The following is a 20,906-nucleotide window of genomic DNA, read 5'->3' on the forward strand; positions in this document are numbered from 1 at the left end:
AGTTTCAAGTGTACAATTCAACACCATATCATATATATACATATATGTATATATATGTATGTATGTATATGCAATATTTGTAGTATGTATGTATGTATGTATATGCAATATATATGTAATATATATGTATGTATGTATATATATGCTACTACCCATGGTTAAATTAAAGCACTATTCTAATCTCCAAGTTCTCCCAATCACAATTTGTAATTACATAGTTTATTGACTTGTTCATTGTCTGGCCTCATCCATTATACTGTAAGCTCCCTAAGGGCAGGGGATAAGCCTGTTTTAATTACCACTATATATCCACCTGCTAATGTACTGCTTAGAACTTAAAAGAATCTCAACGAACCATTAACAATATCAGCAGTACATCATATGGAAAAAAGGTTTTTAACTATATGATGTGATGAATGTTAACTAAACTTATCATGGTAATCATTTCACAACATATACGTATGTAGAATCATCATGCCGTACATTTAAACTTATACAGTGTCGTGTGTCAATTATATCTTCATAAAACTGGGAAAAGAAACAAATAAATTAAAAGCGAAAAACAAAAACAGAAACACCAGGGTCAAGAAATGCCTTTAAATGTCATTTAAAAATCATTTAAAAAACTGCAGTGGCCACCTTCTGATCTTACCCTGGGAGTGTTCAGCCAGTATTGGGAAAATTAGTTAACTTAGCACATGCCTGTCCTCAAAATCCTCAGAGCTCAGGCCTAGACTGCCCACTTTCGGGCACACACTGTGCATGCCCTGCTTGAAGTAGGCAGGTCAGAGAGAGAGAGGCAGGGAATGTGTGTGGAAGGGAGTGGTTGGGACAGAAGGAGAGCAAAAAACCCTATTATCCATGTAAGTCCCCAACCCTCAACTCCTCCGGGCACTTGATTCTCCATGGAGCTGCCTGCTTGGACTTCTCCCAAGTGTAATTCATTTGCTTGCTTTACTTAATAAAATCGCTTCCCCTTGCTACTCTTTGCCCGTCATCTTTCTTCTCCGAGTGTGGGACCTCCATGCAAGTCTTCGTGGGAATCCAAGCACCTCCTGGGACTAACCCAAGGCAGACATCTAAGTGCCTGTAACAGATTCATTTCTGATCAGAACAAATTCCCACTTATTTCTGTGTGGAAGTGCAAAAGTCTGAGGCATTTGTTTCATATCCAGCAGGCAAACCCCTGCCTCTAAACTGCAATATTTATTTTCTCGTCTTCACCCTTTTTGGTCCTTTTCTATAGAATGATAATTAGCTAAATTGACTCTTACATTCTAAGAGAAAATGTTGACATTTAGAAGTCAATGTAAAAGCATATTTTAAAATGTATAAATAATGGGGATTTTAGGGAGCCACATGTTTTAAATCAATATTAAGATTGTCTTCCGGAGCAGACTGCAGGCTGTGCAGGCCTGAGTCGATGCCTAGGTCACCCACCCTGCGCCCCCACCTCTGCCTCGGGCACTCCCACCCAGGGGCCTTGCGAGGTGACCACTTAGCGAGCAGGCAGCTGGAACCCCTGTGTGTGCACACACGGAAGTGCTCAGCTCTGAACGGGCTTTGGAAAATAGAGAGGAAAAATCCAGTCTGCTTTTGGGGGACACTAGACAGCCAAATAAATGCAATATCTAAATATACAAGAGGACCACAATGCCATGGCTTTCTGAGCTAAAATGTGGAGCTCCAAGACCAAGGTCACCCTGGAAGTCCCTGACCCAGGGGTGGAAATACTCTTTTAACTGTCGGACAGGGAGCTGGTCCATCAGGGCGGCACAGGAATACTGCGACAGACTGGGCACTTCTCAGCCTCCAAAATGTTTCTGACTGTGGCTAGCAAGGTGGGCATCAGGTGGGATCCAAGAACCTCAGATGGGCTTTTTTTTTTTAAGAAAGATTTAGTATCTCTCCTCTGTGTCACAACCTCTTCGCTCCACGTGATGACACCAAACTCTGATATGTTCCAAGCCACGTTGTCACTGTTGACCACAGACATCCCTCTGGCTCAACTACCGGATGAGGTTCTAGTTCACCAATTGGCATGGGGTCAGTGATAATGAGCAGCCGGTATGGCGACATTCTCCAAAGAAGCAGAAAAAGGCTATGAGAACAAAAGTTTGAGAAGCACCCCCTCTCCTTGATGCCAGCTTCCTGAAGTATCTGCTTGCTTAGGGACAGTATGATTTAATAGGAGCCAAATGCCTGGCTCCTATTCGAGACCACAAGACTGAGCAGGATGAGTATGACATTGAGAAGGAATGTCTGGGAATGGCTATCTTGGCTGTCTCCCACTACACCATGATAAAGACACAGTTGCCAGAACTTCCCAAAGACATCAGCTACAAGTGATATATTCCAGAAACATTGAATAAGTCCATCGGACAGAGAAAACTTCTCACAAGGATGTGAATAAAGGATTTCCTAAAGGAATTTAGTAAGACCATTTGTGACAGCAGTGTGTCCACACATGACCCGAAGGTGAAATACCTGGCTACCCTGGAGACTTTGACAAAACATTAGGGTGCTGAAATATTTGAGATTTCCGTGTTACTTATTTCATCAGAGAATGAGATGAATTGGTTTCATCCAAATGACAGTGGAAATGTTCTCTACTATGAATCGATGGTGACTGGAAATCTTGGAATCCAGTGGAGGCAGAAACCAAATGTCGTTCCTGTTGAAAAGGAAAAAAATAAAAAATAAACTGAAACAGAAAAACCTGGAAAATAAACACAAGGAGGATGAGGAGAAAAACAAAATCTAAGAAGAACGGAATAATTTTTGCTACTTCCCTGAGATCGCTTACATTGTGATAAAGGAATCTGTGGTCAGTGTTACTAAGCAGGGCAACAAAAAAATGGAACTGAAGCTCTTTCCCCACGAGGAGGTTTTGTCCTTTATGTCCCTGGCAGACTGCTACTTTCGGCTCCCAGCAGGTGCACCCGTCATTACTTCTGCACCAGGGTGGCAACCCCAGTAATCGCCCACAACATGCAGAATGGCTGTCATGGTGCAATCTGCACAGAATGTGCCACCAGTAAATTGCAGCAAGAATGAAGCGAGGAGGAGATGTGTGAGCTATGGCGGAGCAGCACCGTCTCCGACAACATCCTCATGACGGACACCAGCTTTGAAGAACTTGAGGTGCCCGGGGACCAGAAACAGTTCCAGAACTCTCAGGTCGAGGCACACAAAGGTCACTACAGTCTGCACGGCTCAGACCGCAGCTTTCCCAGCCTGAGGGACCTCACGAGCAGATCTTGTGCATGGACGTCGGCTTCGTCCTGCAGCGCTGCTGCCGGCCCAAGCCCTGAGAAATCTCCGTTCTGCTTGGTGCTGCTGAGGAAGCCCAGGAGTGGCAGCCTATTTACTCCAGGAGTATTGATTGGACCTTCAAGAAAGACATTATGCAAGGGGAACACCTTGGGAGAGGCACATGAACACACATCTACTCTGGGACCCTGGTGGATTATAAGGATGCTGAAGGAACTTCTGAAGAAAAGAGGATAAAAGTGATCCTCAGAGGCTTAGACTCCGGCCACAGGCACATTTCTCTGGACTTCGTTGAGGTAGCCATCATGATGAGACAGATCTCCCACAAACATATCATGTATCTCTATGGCAACCATGTCCTAGAGACATGGAGAATATCATGGTGGAAGTTCAAAGTTGCTATGCAACTGGTCAGCACCCTGAGTTACTTGGAGGTTAAAGACCTGGTCCATGGAAATCTGTGCATGAAAAAGGTCCTCTTGGCCTGCGAGGGTTTTAACAGCAAGTGTAGCCCATTCATGAAGCTCAGAGACCCTGACATCCCCCTCAAGAATGTACAGAATGAATCCCATGGATTGCTCCCAAGTGTGTCGAAGATTCCAAGAACCAAGCATGGGCGTTGGCAAGTGTTGCTTTGGAATTACACTCTCGGAAATCTGCTACAGTGGTGAGATCCACCTGAAAGACAAGACACTGATTGAAAAAGATTCTAAGAAAGCCAGTATAGGCCAGTGACACTGTGTCATAAAGAGCTAGCTGACCTTATGTCTTGTTGCATGAGCTATGATCCCAATCAGAGACACTTTTTTCAAACCATCATGAGAGGCATCAGTAAACTGGAAGAGCAGAATCCAGACATTGTTTCAGAAGAAAAGCCAGTAACAGAAGTAGATCCCACATATTTTGAAAAACGGTTCTTAAAGAGGATCCGTAACTTGAGAAAAGGCCACTTTGAGAAAGTTGACCTCTGCAGGTATGACCCTGAAGAGGACAATACAGAGGAACAGGTGGCTGGCTGTCAGATCACATAGCGGGTCTGAAGAAGGAAATCAAAATGTTAAGGAACCTCCATCGTGACAACATTGTGAAGTACAGAAGCATCTGCACAGAAGACAGAGGAAATGATATTAAGCTCAGCATGGGATTTCTGCCTTCAGAAGCCTTAAGGAATATCTTCCAAAGAATAAGAACAAAATTGACTTCAAACAGTAGTTAAAATAAGCTGTTCAAATTCGTAAGGGGACGGACTTCTTGGGTTCACGACAGTATGTTCACGGAGACTTAATAGCAAAAAATGTCCTTGTTGAGAGTGAACACCAAGTGAAAATTGGAGACTTTGGTTTAACCAAAGCAGTTGAAACCGTAAGGAGGACTATACAGTCAAGGTTGCTCAGGAGAGCGCTGTGTTTTGGTATGCTCCAGAAAGTTTGATTCGGTGTGAATTTTACATCCCCTCTGAAGTCTGGTCTTTCCAACTGACTCCTCATGAGCTGTTTATTTACTGTGATTCAGATACCAGTCATGAAAATGGTAGGCCTCACTCATGGCCAGGTGACAGTAATAAGACTTGCGAATACTTTAGAAGAAAGAAAATGCTTGCCTTGTCCACCTAACGGTCCTGATGAGATTTCTCATCTTATGAGAAAATGCTGGGAATTCCAACTATTTTATTGGACAAATTTCAGAAACTTATTGAAGCACTTTTAAAATAAGAAGAAATGAATAACATTTAAATTCCACTGTCTATCAAGTCCTCCTTACCTTGATAAATATCCAAGCCATTTAAAAAACTTTTAATGGAAAAAAAATCATCTTCTGGAATATGCATAGACAAACTAATGTCTATGAGGAAAAACACATGTATGCATGCTATTTGTGGTTTCTTGGCTTAATAAAAAATACTGTGTTTGGCTTAATTTTTGTGAGCAGTCCTTAGTTTGGTAGTTAAGGCAGAGAAAGGGTTACTAAAACCTAGTGCTCTCTGGAATATAGTTTCCTCTCTTCTGTCCAGATTTTTACTAGACTCTCTTCCCACGGTCCTTCCTGTTTTATGAATTCTTTACTGCAGTGGTGGCAAGCTCTGTCAAGAGAAGGGACTTACCCTTATTAAAACTCTGTTAAATCGATCGTTTTAAAACGGTTTGTAGCGTTTCACCCACGATGTGTTAAATAAGAAATGTCATGCTTGTATTTGAAAACATGTAGTGCTGTAATACTTACATGGCATTTTAAGTCTGTCGAAATACATAACACTGTTTTAAACAATAATACAATTTGTATCAGCCTTTGAAGATTCTACGAGTTGCTCGATAAGCTCTGGAAAATTTAAGGCGAAGGCTGCATTGTCCAGAAAGAGGTAGCCATTCACCGTATGTGGCTATTGAGCAATTGCGATGTGACCAGTCTGAACAGAGATGTTGCTGTTAGTATAAAATTCACACTGGATCTCAAAGACTTAGTATATAAAAAAGAAGGTAAAATATCGTCTCAATTTTTATTTATTTGTTGTTAAGATATTTGGGATATATTTTGGGCAAAATATATTCTTAAAATTAATTTTGTCTATTTCCTTTTACTTTTTAATGTGTCTATTAGAAAACTTAAAATCATGTGATGAATCTCGCATTATATTTCTACTGGAGAGTGCTGCTCTAAGGATAAGGATTAGCGTCCTCAAAGGTAATTTCTTATTGGCTCTGTCCTTAGAATGCTTTTTGTTGCTTCTTGCCATGATGTACCTGAACAAGGTATATTATGGGCTGAGACAGAGTGGGCTTTTTAAAAAAAGTATTTTATTTTATTATGAGTTTCAAGTATACAGCACATTGGTTATATAGTTTATGAAATGATCCCTCGATTATTCTGTCACCCATCTGGCTCTCCACCTAGCCATTGTATTATTGCTGACTACATTCCCTATGCCGTGCTCCCCATCCCCTTGTCCATCTCTCAGCTACTAATCTGTACTTCCTCATCCCTTCATCCCTTCCTCCCAGTCTCCCACCTCCTCTCCTCCGGCCGTCACCAGATTGTCCTCTGTATTTGTGAGTCTGTTTTCGATTAGTTTGTTCTTTTTGTTCCCTCGATTCCGCATATAAGTGAAATCATATGGTATTTATCTTTCTCTGTCTGACTTATTTTGTTTAGCATAATAACCTCTAGGTACATCCATGTCATTGCAAATAGTAGGATTTCATTTTTTTTTATTCAAAGAAAACCAAAACACTATTATATAAAGATCTATACACCCCTATATTCATGGCAGCGCTATTCACAATAGCCAAGATATGGCAGCAATCTAAATGCCCATCAATAGATATTGAATAAAGAAGTGATGGTTCATATATACGATGGAATATTACTCAGCCATAAAAAATGAAATCCTACCGTGGGCTTTTTATCGATAATTCTGAATGGTTGACAACTTACTTAAGAATTCCTGCATTGTCCCCTTCAAGTATGTCAAACAAATTCAAAAGGAGTCTGGAAGCTTTGGCTAGAAACGAATGATAAAGATTTATCCAAGGGTCTTAGAGTTTGAGAACTGGAAACATAGCTAGGTAAAAACCCATAGTGTTCTGAAAAAGAAAGAAAAGTAAGAGTTGTTATAGTAAAAAGTGCATTCTTACGAATGATCGGTCCTGTCTTCTTTACTCTAGGATTGGCCCAGGACGATTATCAGTCAGATGTCAGATGGTCTGGATGGTGAATGCTAGTTGGGCCGGAAGATGGTCATCAGGAGGTCTGGTCACACCCAGTGGTCTAATGGCTGTCAGGTGGTCTGGAAATGTGAGTCCTTCCAAGCGGGGGAGGGTGATAATCAGAGGCTTATCTGGAGGCCAGGTGTGTATCCAGGTGTTGACATATAGTGAACATATATATCCAGGCACTGATGCAGGACCAGAAAGTTCAAAAGTTTAAGTTTCCAGGTTAGTTAGGGCAATTGTTTCCTCATGCCTCAAATTTCATAATGTTAATAATTTTAGCAGCCTCATTAAAGTGACTCCATTTTATAAAATCCCTATCTTCACTGTTTCCTCAAGTAGAAAGGCCAACTTCACTTACAAAGGGTACATCTAGAGATTCAACACCAGAACTCTTCAGCTTTGTAGGAGATTCCTTGTGACACATGAATAAAGTTAATGCTTTCAGTTCATTTGTTTCTCAATCACGAATATTTCAAAAACTTTTTGGCTAATATGTATTGAAAGCTAAAGTATGCCTACATATCTAAGAAGGAAATTTAAGTTCCATTTGTGTCGGGGAGGAACATATGTCACCTAGAATCTTTACCTTTAACTCTTCTCTAGTATAGAAACGAACTTATGGTGCATACTATATTGCTTGGGGAAATAATATTTGACTTTTTCTCTATCTCGTAAATATTTTATTTCTAAGTGCCGCAGTGGTAGTAAAAAGAAAGATGACGTTAAAAATTCAACTTGTTTGTGCTGTACATAGTTCTCTGTATAAACAGAGCTTTAGGAATTCTGTCCTGGTTAACACAAAATTTCTGGTAAGAAATGTTATCAAGTGTGTGGAGAATTATAATATTTATACAGATTCATTTTATAGAGTATGAATGTCCCAGAGAAAAGTTAATTCCCCATGTAAAATATTTAGTACGATCGAGTGTTTAAAACCTTCGTTGTGTGCTGTTAAGTTCTGCTTTTGAGTTTCTGATTTGGCTTGATTAAATGAGAAATGTGATTTCGAAAGAATGTTTGTTCTTTCACTCATTCAGTGAACATTCGTTGACTGTCAGCTCTGGTACGAGGCTTCATGAAAAGCAGGTATCTCAACCACAGCATTATTGACCTCTTGGGCAGGATCATTCTTAGTTGAGGTGGAGGCTGTCTCATACATGATGTTTAGCAGCATCCCCGGTGCCATTAACATCCCCCCTCCCTTTGTGACAATGAAAAATGTCTCCAGACAGTGCCAAATTTCCCCTGGGGAGCAGAATCATCACCCCAATTGAGAGGCATTGATGATAATGTGAGAGAACAGATGGGAGTCGGAGGTGGGGGTGAGAGGGAGAAAAAGAGTGGCAGTTGGGATGAGAAATATGAATGGATTTCAGAGACATTAAGGAGGAAGAATAGAGAAGTCTCTGTGACTGGTAAAATGTGGAGGCTGGGGTGCGGGGAGGCATTAGCAACAAGTCTGGCTTGGGCAACTGGAGAAACTGTGGTACTTTTACTGAATGGAAAAATAAAGGAGGATGAGGTATGCAAGAGATGATGAGTTCCATTTCAGACACATAGGGTTTGAATGGAGGTGATGGTAGAAGTATTCTCTAATAAGTGAGTTCCGGGGTCTGGCGTGGAGATATGAAGTCAAGACAGAGAGGTGGATTTGGGAGACAGTCTTAGTAATTGATGTTAGGCAGAGTTGTCTTTTAAGGGAAAGTCGTTCACCTGCTGGAGAAGATGAACTGGATAAGTAAAATGCAATCTGATTGTTTTGTTGGAGATTCTCAAACATTCCACCAAGGTAAGCAGAGAGAAAACTAAAAGAACAAGTAACAAAAATATTTCAGTATTGAGACATATTGAATTGAGAGAGTAATGGAGGAAGACAGCTGAAAGATGAGAGAGAAAGAAAGGACATGTAATTCAGACAAACAGGTAGATAAAAATGGAGAGAGGAAGGTTGTTTATTCATTTAGTGTTTATTGAGTGCCGTTAACCATTACGTGATTTTAATTTCAAAGAAGCTGGAAAATTCACTCATTCCTGCAGCCCAACATTTTATTATGAACAATTTTGAACATACAAAAAGTTGAAAAAGTATTTATAGCAACACCCATATAGCCATCAGCTAAATTGTACTATTAAAATTTTACTATAATTGCTGTATTGCGAATCTGTCCATAATATCTATCATTAAGGCATCTTATTTATTCGATGCATTTTAGAGCAAGATGCAGAGATCAGTACATTTATTCCAACTATATCCATTTATACATATTACAAACTGGAGTTCAATATTTGTTTAAATTTTTCCAATCTATTTTAAAATATTATTTTTAAAGTTCATATCGAAGTCCCTCTGTAGGCACCTAGTATATGGCTGGGCACAATTCGGATCTGTAATTATTTGTTAAACGTGTTTTTTGCAGTGTGATATTCTTTCCTGATTGAATGGAGTTAAGCTTAAGCCACATTCCAGGCATTTTGGGACTACTAAATACCAAGGGATGCTTTGCAGGTTGCCTTTATGATGCCCTCATCAGTCCCTGAAAGAGTAAACTATGTAGTGTTGTTCGTTATAAAGAATTTGGGATCTAATTTGTAGGTTTAAGTATTGCTTTTGCTGATATGTGACCTTGGACGAATCCCTTAGTCTGAGCTTACTCATTAATTATATTGGATTGAGAGTACCTACCTACATTTGATATGCACGCGTGTGAGTTTCAAATAAAATTTTGCATATAATAGAGCTTTACCAACTGTAGCCTGCTACATAACCATCATCTATTATTTTACATTCGAAAGAGGTAAAAAAAATCAGCAGTCTTCTCTCTAAATCTTTTTCCCTCTCTTCTTCCTTCCTCCCTCCTTGCCTTCCTTTTTCTCTTCTTTTGTCTCCAGAACTTGTAGGATATATCAGAGAAGAAAATAGTAAGGAAACAAATAGTTCAGAATTAAAGGTGTCCTGTTAAAGACAGAGCAAATATCGAGATTCACAGTATCTCAGCACTCAAAGAAGCATAAAATTCTAATCGCCTCAGGCAAACTGTGCCCTTTGAGGAGCCTACAATCTAGAAGAGTAGTCTTGTGGAAGAGGTGAAATGAAGGCTTTTCAGACACTCCAGAATTGCTCGAAGACTGGAATATTACCCTGGCAAAGTTATTAAAGTTGATTTCTAAAAAAAAAAAAAAAAAAAATTTATTCAAAAGGGCCACCTGAAGACAACTGGCCACCTGCCCTTATGTGATCATCTATTTTAAAGAAAACTATTAGATTAAAAAAAGTAATTATTGCTATATAATGATTTTCCATCAAGGATTTACAGGACCAATTTTTTTTTTTAAATTTTGACCAAAAGAGTTAAGGAAGGAGGTTTAAAATGTTGGTTTGCAATATGCAAACATTTACTTGCTGCATTTAAATTGCATCATAGGTAGTTCTTTTTCCTCCTTTGTGCTTACTTTAAAAATACTAACATGTTGGATAGTTATTACATAATTGCAGAGTGGTTAACAATGGACTTCTAACTAAATTACTTGAAACGTTGTCGATTAATGTCACTTTAATTTTATTTTATTTACTGCATGGAGCTTTTTAAAATACCAATGATTTTTAAAAATGCTTTTTGAAATCTAGGTAATTATATTTCCTAAATAAATAAAATAGCGACAAGATTAATAAGGAGGGAAATTTTAATATTAATAATGAAGCCAGAATGTTAACAAACTCCATCACAGTGAACTATTGCAAACTTTTAAAATGAAAACAAAGACAAAATTTGCTTTCGAGGGTCTGCTTGAGAAAGTGGATTTATAGCCTAACATCTACTTTCCCGTGTTTGTGCCAAGGGCGCTTCCTTTTTGTCTTTTTCCTTTTTACAGGCAGCAACAATAGAGACATGTTTAATATTGATGAGTTTGACCTCCTGGGACTTATAGGACATGCACTCTTTTAAAATACAAATTCTGTTTGATTTATATGGTAAACATAGAATTTTAGAGATTAGCATTTTAATCAACTCTAATGTCTCTTTTTTTTTTCCTGATTACCCCATTTAGCCATTATGTCAAAAAAAAAAATATATCCTTTTGAAATGATAGCCATTTTCCCACTGACATGTAAGGTTGGCATGAAATATAAAAGCAGCACTATGAGTAGTAACTTTTCCTAAACCATATGTTCAAACATAGCAGTGTTCAAGATGATTAATTACTAAGGAAAGGAACACTCCATTCACCCAACAAATATTTATTGAAGAGCCATGCTTACGAAGGCAGGTTGGGCGAGTGTCTGTGGTTTAGCACCTCTAAACTGAAATTTGGCTTTTTTTCCCATTCCTGTTTAGACTTTTTAACTTTTCTTGTGGCAGGTCCCGGAGCTTTGAAATTCTGTGTGCATCTTCCAGCACGAGCTCTTCGGGAGGGTACGATGCATTCAATTCGCACAGCGGGGATTACAGTCGCGGAGACGCAGGAAACGCTTTTTCGCGCTCGCGGGGCGTGGGCCGGCAGCAGCAGCGGCGGGCTGCGAGCCAGGCCCTGCCTGCGTCCCGCGCAGCCATTGGCTGGCGCCGCGCGCTGCACTGAGCATGTTCGCGCCCCGCGGGTCCCCGGCTGCAGTCGCAGCCGCAACCACCGCGCATTGTGCAAAGCGGCGGCGGATGAGAGCGGGGCCAGTCGGGCTCGCCTTGGCCTCCCCTCCTAGCTGCTTGCCGGCCCGCCCAACTGGCCAGGAGCCTCCTCCCGCCCGGGCCTGGGGCCCAGGAGGGCCGGGATGGCCTGAGTGTCCGGGGGCGCGGCGGTGCAGCAGCTGCAGTGCAACATGGGGAACCAGGATGGGAAGCCGAAGAGGAGCGCAGGTGATGCCTTTCACGAAGGCGGCGGTGGCAGCGCGGAGGATGCTGTTGGGCCCAGAGATGTGGAAGCCACAAAGAAGGGGAGCGGGGGCAAGAAGGCTCCAGGCAAACACGGCAAGGGGGGAGGGGGCGGCGGCGGCGGCGGCGCTGAGCCCGGCAAGAAGAAGAGCAAGTCGGACTCCAGAGCCTCGGTGTTTTCCAACCTTAGGATCAGGAAGAACCTGTCCAAGGGAAAAGGCGCTGCCGGCTCCCGCGAAAATGTGCTGGACTCCCAGGCCCTGCAGACGGGGGAGCTGGACAGCGCTCCTTCCCTGGTCACCAAGACCCCGGACCTCAGCCTCTCAGCAGACGAAACGGGCCTATCGGATACCGAGTGTGCCGATCCTTTTGAGGCGACCCGTCCAAGTGGCCCCGCGCTGGCGGAGACGGGGTTCGGGGGCCCGGCGGCCTCCGAGGATTTGGAAGCTGTGGTAGGGGCTCAGGATGGACAAAGGACCAGTTCGGGCTCAGACACAGACATCTATAGCTTCCATTCGGCCACGGAGCAAGAGGATTTGCTCTCAGACATCCAGCAGGCGATACGCCTGCAGCAGCAGCAACAGCAGCAGCAGCACCTCCTCCAGGGCTCCGAGCTGCCTGCAGTGTCCCCCACCGCCGCCTCCCCACTGCCCGGGGCCTTCCTGGGCCTGGACCGGTTCCTGCTGGGGCCGAGCAGCGCGACTGGAGAGGCCCCGGGCAGTCCGGACACGGAACAAGCTCTGTCCGCGCTCTCTGACCTGCCCGAGAGCCTGGCCGCCGAGCCCCTGGTGCCTGAGCAACCGCCGCCCCCCTGCGGCCGCCGAGCCTCAGAGGCGCGGGACCTGCGGGTAGCACAGCTCACGGCCGCAGACTCGCCATCGTCCACCGCCTTCCTGTTTCCCGACGCCGGACCCGGGGAGGGCGCAGCCGAAGTCCCCGTGCGAGAGGCTGGGGACACGGATGAGGAAGGCGAGGAGGATGCTTTTGAGGATGCTCCCCGAAGCTCTCCGGGGGAGGAGTGGGGTCTGGAGGCGGGAGAGGCCGCGCAGGGGCTGTGGGGAGAGGCCGCAGAGGGGGCGCCAGGGCCTGGCGCTCCCACCGGCGCCTCGCTGCCCGGCAGCCCGGCGCCCAGCCCACGCTGCTTCAAGCCCTACCCGCTCATCGCCCCTTGCTACATCAAGACCACCACCCGGCAGCTCAGCTCGCCCAATCACTCCCCGTCTCAGTCCCCCAGCCAGAGCCCCAGGATCAAGAGGCGGCCGGAGTCATCCCTGAGCCAAGGACCCAGAGCTGCCTTCCCATCCGCGGCCGCCCCGGCCAAGAAGCACCGGGCCGAGGGTGGCCTCGCCGGCGGCCTCAGCCGCTCTGCGGACTGGACGGAGGAGCTGGACGCGCGCACGCCGCGGGCGGGAGGCTCTACACACCTGCTGGAGCGCGGGGCGGCTGCGGACCGTGGGACGCCTCGAGCGCTGGCAGCCACGGCGTCTGGGGTGCCGGCGGCAACGGACGGCTTCCAGAACGTGTTCACAGGTGAGGTCTCTCTGCCGCTGGGGCACCCGGTCGCAGGTCGCCTGCCATTCAGGGCCTTCCTCTGCTACTAACCCTTCCGGGCTCGGAAAAGCCAAGTCCGCTTCTGGCATATCTCTTTTTCGAAGGGAATTCTTTCACGTCCATTCACCTGCTTAGTGAAATCTCTGTTTCCTTACAACGTTGTAAAGGGAACCACTCAGTCATGTCTGTCCTGTCATCTCAAGAGAGGAGGCTCCTCTGCCTATTTCTCCAAAATATCTACTGTTCTCTGTTCCAGGGTCAACCAGGCAGATAAACTCCTTTTCTGCATTGTTAGCTGAGGCATCATCCTTTTTCCTTCCTCATCCCCACCCACAGCACGAAAAAGAACAAAATTGTTCATTGTCCTTTGAAAGCGTGGAAGCCAAATCATTTATTCTAGTACTATCCAAAGGTGATCTCCCACTGCTCTGATATACATTTAACTAGGTGCATAATAGTTTCTGTCTTGCAGCAGTCTGGGTAGACTACTTAGTGAAGTTAAGTGATCACTCCTGTTTGCTAATGCAATCAAATCTAAAACACGGTATTAGAAAATTAATAAATAGTGAAATAGAATATTAAGAATAATTTTTATTTCCCTAATATTCTGGTTTCGTGGGCCAATCAGAACAGGGTGGAGATTGGAGATAGTGAAGGCGAGAAGGCCCAAAGCAGTTATCCCACTGGTACTTCTCCTTAATATTTGTTAGAGACTCATGGACAGGTAAAGCTCAGCTGAAGCCTCATTTTACTGTGGCAAAGGTCAAGTTGTCTGCATTTGTTCTTCTAGGTTTATAGGTTCCAAGGCCTTACCTTAAGAACCCACTGATAGTTTGTTTCATACTTACTTCTACTCTTATTAAGTGGAATATTGAGTGTAAGAATTTAAGGAATAGGAAAAAAAATGAAAATCTATGAAGATACCAGTATGTTTGTGATAAATATTAGAATGACTAAAAATTTTAAATGTAATTGGAAAAGCTGAAAATCATATGTTTAAATTGGTTATAAAATATTACCTAGATGACATTTCTCAATGAGCATAGCTACTTCTTAGTAGGCTAAATGGTGTTTATGTTGTGATATTTTATTGATTGACCACATTTTTATTTTCATGTATAGGCTATCTTTTGTTTTACATTTATTGATATTTATACTTAAGAGTAGCATTTATATGCTTGCCCCCCCCCCACTTTTTAAACATTTTTCCCTCTCCTTTATTGCATAGGTTAAGATAAGAGGAATGTTCATAGTCTAATACCCATTAGGTAAATTGTAAACAAACAGCCCATCCTCCCAAAAGACCATTTTTGAAAGAAGAAGTTTGGAAAGTTCTTGAGTTGATTTTTGTGAATTTAATGTTGATGAGAAATCATGTATTTCCTCTTTATTTAGGTAACATTCATTTATATAATGTTTTTCTAAAAGCGAAAATGTCACCCTAATTAAGACTGTCATTCATTAATATTAATTGCTCTTTCTAGTAGCATTAGACTTTGGAAATATATTCATTTAATTCCTTTAAAAAATGCATAGGTATATTTATACACACACACATGCATGCACATGCACACACGGCAGCCACGTTGTGTCAGGAGATATTGCTAGATGGTGGGAGAAACGAAGACCACTATAGTTCTACCTTTCCAGGGCTCCCTGAGTGCTCAGGAGCACATAGGTATATGCAGTAAAATGCTCTGGGAGCATCAAGGATGCAGTAATTTACCTCTTTGGCAGGGGGTAAGGGACGAGGATGGCATAGAAGGATCAGTCAGAGTCCTAGAGATCATAGGGCACTAAATTGGTTCAAGTTTTGTTTAAGAAATAAAAAAGGTTTACTCTTGGAACTTACATTTTCATTTGCCAAGTATTTCCAAATTTACAATTTGGAACTCTTAAAAAAGTCTTGTTCAGGAAGTACTTGGGTTTTGTTGACCCCTCTAGGCAGAATTTTTTACTGTGCAAAGTAAAAGTGCAGAATTAGTGGTTTTAATATGGACATTACCTACTTTGCATTTAATGGAGGAGATAGTTGGTCAGTGACCAGTAGATATTTGTATAGCAGTTTCCACATCTTTATCTCACCCACTCACTTTCTTTCCAATAAACAAACAAACAAACAACCAAACACCACATACACACACACACCTCCCCCCCCACACACAGACACACCACACACATAATTGGTAGGTTTAACCTAATCTTGTAACTGGTCAGGGAATGGAGATAGATAAAGAGATGAAATAACTTTCTCAAGGTCACACTGATTCATTCAGAGGCAGAGCCAGAAATAGAAGCCCCATCTACTGATTTTAGTCTGAATGTTCTTGCTTATTACTCGTTTTGGGAAGTTCAACACTGTAAGACAACATACAGAATAAAAACTTGAAAAAAATTATAGAATTTTAGGCCTTCGCTTTGGGGATTTTCTAGTTTCTGTTTTTAATAAGGTGGATTCTTTTAGTTGTTGGACATGTGGCCGTACTTGGGCTCTGCAAAAGGTGGTTGTGGATCGGAGTGAACCATGTTTTCTCTAGGCAGCTCTCATGGAAACTGTTCTTCGGTGGTGGAGTGAATCCAGATTGACACAGGCCCCTGCTTCTCAGCTGTTGCCGTTTTCTTGTCATCTGACATCACATTTGTTTTTTTGCTATCTTTTCAGATTTTATGAGTGTCTTGGAAATTACCAGAGGCCTGGGGAACACCAGCATTATCCCTAGGGAAATTGTTTTTGGGCCTTAATTTTGCCTGTCATATAATCGATTAATTGCCAGCCGCTTTTGAAGCAGGCGATCATTATAAATTTCCATACACATCTTTTATTTTTAAACCATAGAATGGAGGTTGTCAGCTCTGCAAGGAAGGAACAGATGTTTTTTGCTTTTCACTGACTTTCAAATGTAGGAAGAAAATTCAAATGAAAAGAGATCTCTGTGTCACATGTTTGTGTTTGTTTGGCAGATATAAACACATTTAGCAACGATGGAGACCAGAACTTGACTTGTTTTAGCTGTTAAGGAACTGTTGATGTCCTAGGTCATTTGCACTGAAATATTTCCCAGTTAATTTGTTTGAAGGACATCTCTTTCACTGTTTAGGAGAAACAATTGCTTCTGAAATTTGAGAGGTTCTTTGCACATTTAAATCTAGCAGAAGCTTGTTAATAGCATTTTGCAGTTAATTAAAGTTTAGACAGGTAAAGTGTTAAATTTGTAATGATAAATCACTTTTGATAGGAATCTTTCCAAAGTCGTTTATATGCTTCTCTCTTTTTAAATCGTGGAATAAAAATTTATCTGTTTTAAATGGCTTAATGTCGCCTTCAGGCTCATCATTGTTACATCCTTTGAAATCGTTGGCGACGCCCTCACCAGCTATTGACATGTGTGGGCTTGTGGCTCCAGCTGGCTGTTTCAGAGTTTTTGTATCTGTGTAGTTTTCTTGAATCTTTCCTTGCTGTCAGCCATTTATTCTTACAGCTATCTTTAGTCTCTTCTCCCCCAACTCCATACTTCTAATTCCATTTTTCCGATCAATTAGTTACCGGTTTCTAAATCCAGTAATTATTATATTAGCTATATTCATTACACTTCTCCTAAATGCCACTCTGTGTTGGTGCATTATATAATTGTCTATAATCCTTATAACTATATCTATAATCCTTGAAGTACAGCTGTTTATCCTCATTTTTCCATTGAGCAAACTGAAAGTTCAGACAAGTGGAATAAGTCGCCTAAACTAGTAAATGGCCCACCTAGGATATGTACTTAGAAACTCAAATCTGTTGTTAATGTGTATAAAATAAAAACCAGTGCACCAGTGAGCTCTTGGATGACTAGCAAATTAATAAAGGGCTTGGGGTTTAGAATTTGGATTGTGTCATTCTCATTTTGGCTTTTCTGAAGGTTATCTTGGTTTTTATATCGCTAGAATTTTCTCGTATAGGTTGGTAATTATTAGACGGAATCTTTTAAGGCCAGGAGTAGTCTTATGTCTCGCAGCAGCATCTGACAGAGTATAGGCGTCCACTTAATGTCCACTAAATGAATGAAGGTCAGAAATCATTCCTGATATGTAATGCATCCGCCTTACCATAACAGGAAAGGTGATTGCAAAAATGCTGTTCTTTTCCCTATATCTTGCCTTTACTAGGTTCCATATATCGATAGAATTGATGAACATATGCCGGGACTGGGAGTCCTGTTCTTAAATCCTTGTAGTTTGGTCTGAAACATCCTTTCTCATGATTTCTTTGGACTGTGGTTTGGATCAAAGTCAGTGATGGATTTTAATTACTGCTTTATGAGCTGAGGACTGGCCTAGTTTTAAGTGCATTTAGGCATTTGGATATAAGCCACGTGTATTTGAACTTGAACAGGAGCTTTTAGAGCGGTGTTTCCTTCTGATTCTCTACTGAAATGACGCTTGGCGATGGTAGCAGTCGTTATTCTTACTACTATTATTCTAGGTAAATTTGCTGCTTAGTTAAATGACTCTCAAAATAACTTTTTTCTCATGTATGAAGGTGGAGGAGGAATTTCAAATTAGTGTTAAGATTAAATGAAATCGTCTATATAAAACCCCCACAACTCTGCCTGGTACGTAAGTGCTATCTGCTTTCCTGTCCTGGTTTATCGCTTAATAAACTTTATTGCTCAAAGTGGTCAGAACCAAATTCTTAAAACAACTCTAAAATTGTATCTAAAAACTTGGCAGGTTATATTCATATGGTAGTTGAAAATTAATATTTCTAGTCACTAGTTTTTTGCAAATCGTTTATTTTATACATCATGTTTTCTTTTTCATAATTTCCTATGATCATAAGCACTTTTGTCACTATCAGAAATTGTAGTTTACTTTCAGGTTTGAATAAGATTAGCATACGGTGGGGGTATGGCTATGTGAGTAGGAAGAGGTGCTGATTTTTAAACTGTGGATGGGGAAAAGGAGCAGGTTGACACTCTTAGTATTTATGTTCTGCACAGCATCCGGCTACAGACACCTGACTTTGCAACCTTAACCTCCCACAGTTTCCTTCATAAACTTCCTACTCGAGGCAAGTTAATCTGCTTACTGTTCTATGAACGTGCATTTCATTTTCCTAAGTGTGCCTTACTTAGTCTTGCAGTTTTTACCCTCTTGGGGCACGCCATTGGTCTCTGTTGATTTAACATATGAAAAGGGCTGATTCAATTCTCATTTGTTTTGTATACTGTCCAGCTAGACCTAACTGGAAGTCATATCCCTGTCTCTGCACTTACTGTCAATATCATATTTCATGTCCCTCTTGGATTTAGGGATGATTTTAAGTTTCTTTCTCACCAACTTTGGCTTTTCCTTCCTCCTTACATGCTTGCCTGATTCTATTCATTCACCATCCACTCTTCCAGCAACCAGTCCACAAATATCTGTTCTGTGCCTGCCGTGTGCCAGTCACTGTGACAGGCACTGACCTGCTGAGGTTTTTGGCAATAATCGTTCTCTGCTTTGTTTTTAAACAGTCAAGTTGGGTCTCCTGGCTTATTGCTGGCAACTAAAACTAACTGAATTTAAAGTGTAAAATTACTAACATTCTTTTGGTTGTTGCAATTGATTATTTTCATTGATGTGTGATTTAATCAGTGGTAAAGGTTTAATGTACTTTGATAGAACCTGTGTTAAGAGAACAACGTTTCCTATTTTTGTCCATTGATCTTAAAATAGCAATGATAATGCAGTAGTTTTGAGCTTCCACAGATAAATTTTATTGGTAATGAAAGAGGTAAAGGAAACAGAGACACTTTTATTACTCTGTTCATTCCTGCTTTTGGATTATAAGTAATAAAACGATATTAATGAAATTTAACACTAAGAGAACGTTAGGAAGAAACAAATAAGTACTGCCTTGTGACTTGATAGTTATTGGATATCATTTTAGTGGCTTAAAACTTTCTAAGGCTTTTTTTATATTAATAATATAAATACATAGAAAATATTACTCTAAATCAATTTTAAATGGTTGTAAAGCAAGGTATTACAACATCAATATTATAAGAATAAATAATAAAACAGTTGTTGGATACTGTCTGAGAATGCAAACCATGCTAGAGAGCGGTTGGTTATCCCTTGACATCTGCTCCACTGTGGGTGAGACAAAGGACAAAAATGAAGTCTTCCTCCTTTCCAGGGATGTACTTGGCTGCGTTGATCGCAAGGAAAATTACTGCCATTCTTCTGCATCCAGTCAATCTCCAGCATATCCTGGACCCCCTGGAAGCTTTATTATCTGCTACGCCAGAGCTGCAACGGGCTGAAATAGTCCTTTTATTTACAGGGGTAATAGAATAATTAATTGAGAAAATCAAGCCTGTATTATGTCTTAAAATTATGCTTAAAAATGTCGAAACAGTACTCAGTTGGCTCTCTTTTTATACTTCAAACAAAGGGTTCTTTGTTGTAGTACTCAGTGATGTAGTGGCTCTGTATGGAAAATAATTCTGTTTCATTTAAATTATTGTTTTACATACACGCACAAGGGAAAATAACTGTTTATCAGTAAATTAGCATTGCTAGGGCGATAGTGCAGGTTGAGAAGTCTTTCAGTCTGCCTCCCTTTTAAAGTATCCCATTGACGGGCCAATACTCTCTTAGCGCTTCTTAGTAGCCTAGTTTCCCAGGTTGCAGGAGTGAATACAGTCTTGCTGGGAAGCTGCTTCCTTTAAGTCTCAACCCTAAGATTTTCTAGCGGTGACGGTTCCTGCAATTACCTTTCCTCCTACTAGTGATACTCTGCAAATTTAGAGCTTTTCTTTATCAGAGCTGAAGAAAATCCCTGTGCTGGAGGATCCACTTATACCATGGAGTAAAGATACTTTGGGTATCGGTAATAGCTGATGGTGAGAGCCGTGATGTTTTGACATTGATAGTTTTGATGAATTGTTAATTGATTGGTTAGGAAATTTGGATTGATTAGGCTGTGTGAAATTAGTGCCTTGTGTTTTTGAACAGTAAGGTAGTGACTCTGTGTGGTGGGTGCGTTATTGAACCCCAATATGTGAGTCCGTCCACCTGTGCGCCCTGGCTGAAAGAAGTGAACAATCCGGGGTTTGCAGTGGTGAAAGGAAGTTATTTATTATTATAGGATTGGCCAATATGGAGAGTGTGAGCCCTGGTCTGAAAGGCCCGACTCCATGATGGTGTGTAAATTACAGATTATATAGGGCAAAATCATGAGACATTGTGTGTTAGGGGTTGGGGTCGCGTTAGGAGCTGATTGGTTGGATGTGAGGTTAGGGTAATCATTTCTTCAAGTCTTGAGGACAGCTCTGGTTTCATGGAAAAGTAGCAAAAGGTCCACCTTAGGGCTCAGGAGCTGAAACCTAGGTGCAGATGTTATCTTTTGCCTGCCAGAGGTCCAGACCTTATGACCATTAGTCAGGCCTGGGTTATTGTCTTCTGCTGCCTCAGGGGTAATGTTAATAAAGAGGAAAGGCTAGGTCTCTGAGGTGTATAGAGAGAGGGGGGATGGGAAATG

At 41.7% G+C, this 20,906-nt stretch overlaps 1 protein-coding gene and 1 pseudogene across 4 annotated transcripts in view; both read left to right on the forward strand.

Moving 5' to 3' along the window:
* The first annotated feature begins 1,622 nt into the window (after positions 1-1,622).
* LOC120589484 (tyrosine-protein kinase JAK1-like) lies at positions 1,623-4,980 on the forward strand (annotated as a pseudogene).
* Positions 4,981-11,203: 6,223 nt separating this feature from the next.
* Positions 11,204-20,906, forward strand: part of LOC120589483 (formin-2-like) — a 35,142-nt gene continuing 25,439 nt past the window's right edge. For 3 of the 4 annotated variants that reach the window (XR_005649496.1, XM_039847003.1, XM_039847002.1), the window contains exon 1: positions 11,204-13,372. Coding sequence is in view for 2 of the 4 variants with exons in the window: in XM_039847003.1 (XP_039702937.1) it covers positions 11,791-13,372 (1,582 nt within the window). In the remaining 2 variants the exon portion in view is untranslated. The remainder of the gene's footprint in view (positions 13,373-20,906) is intronic. The other variant, XR_005649497.1, reaches the window with a different exon arrangement.

Source organism: Pteropus medius, unplaced genomic scaffold, assembly GCF_902729225.1.
Source record: "Pteropus medius unplaced genomic scaffold, Ma_sr-lr_union100, whole genome shotgun sequence".
Classification (NCBI taxonomy): domain Eukaryota; kingdom Metazoa; phylum Chordata; class Mammalia; order Chiroptera; family Pteropodidae; genus Pteropus; species Pteropus medius.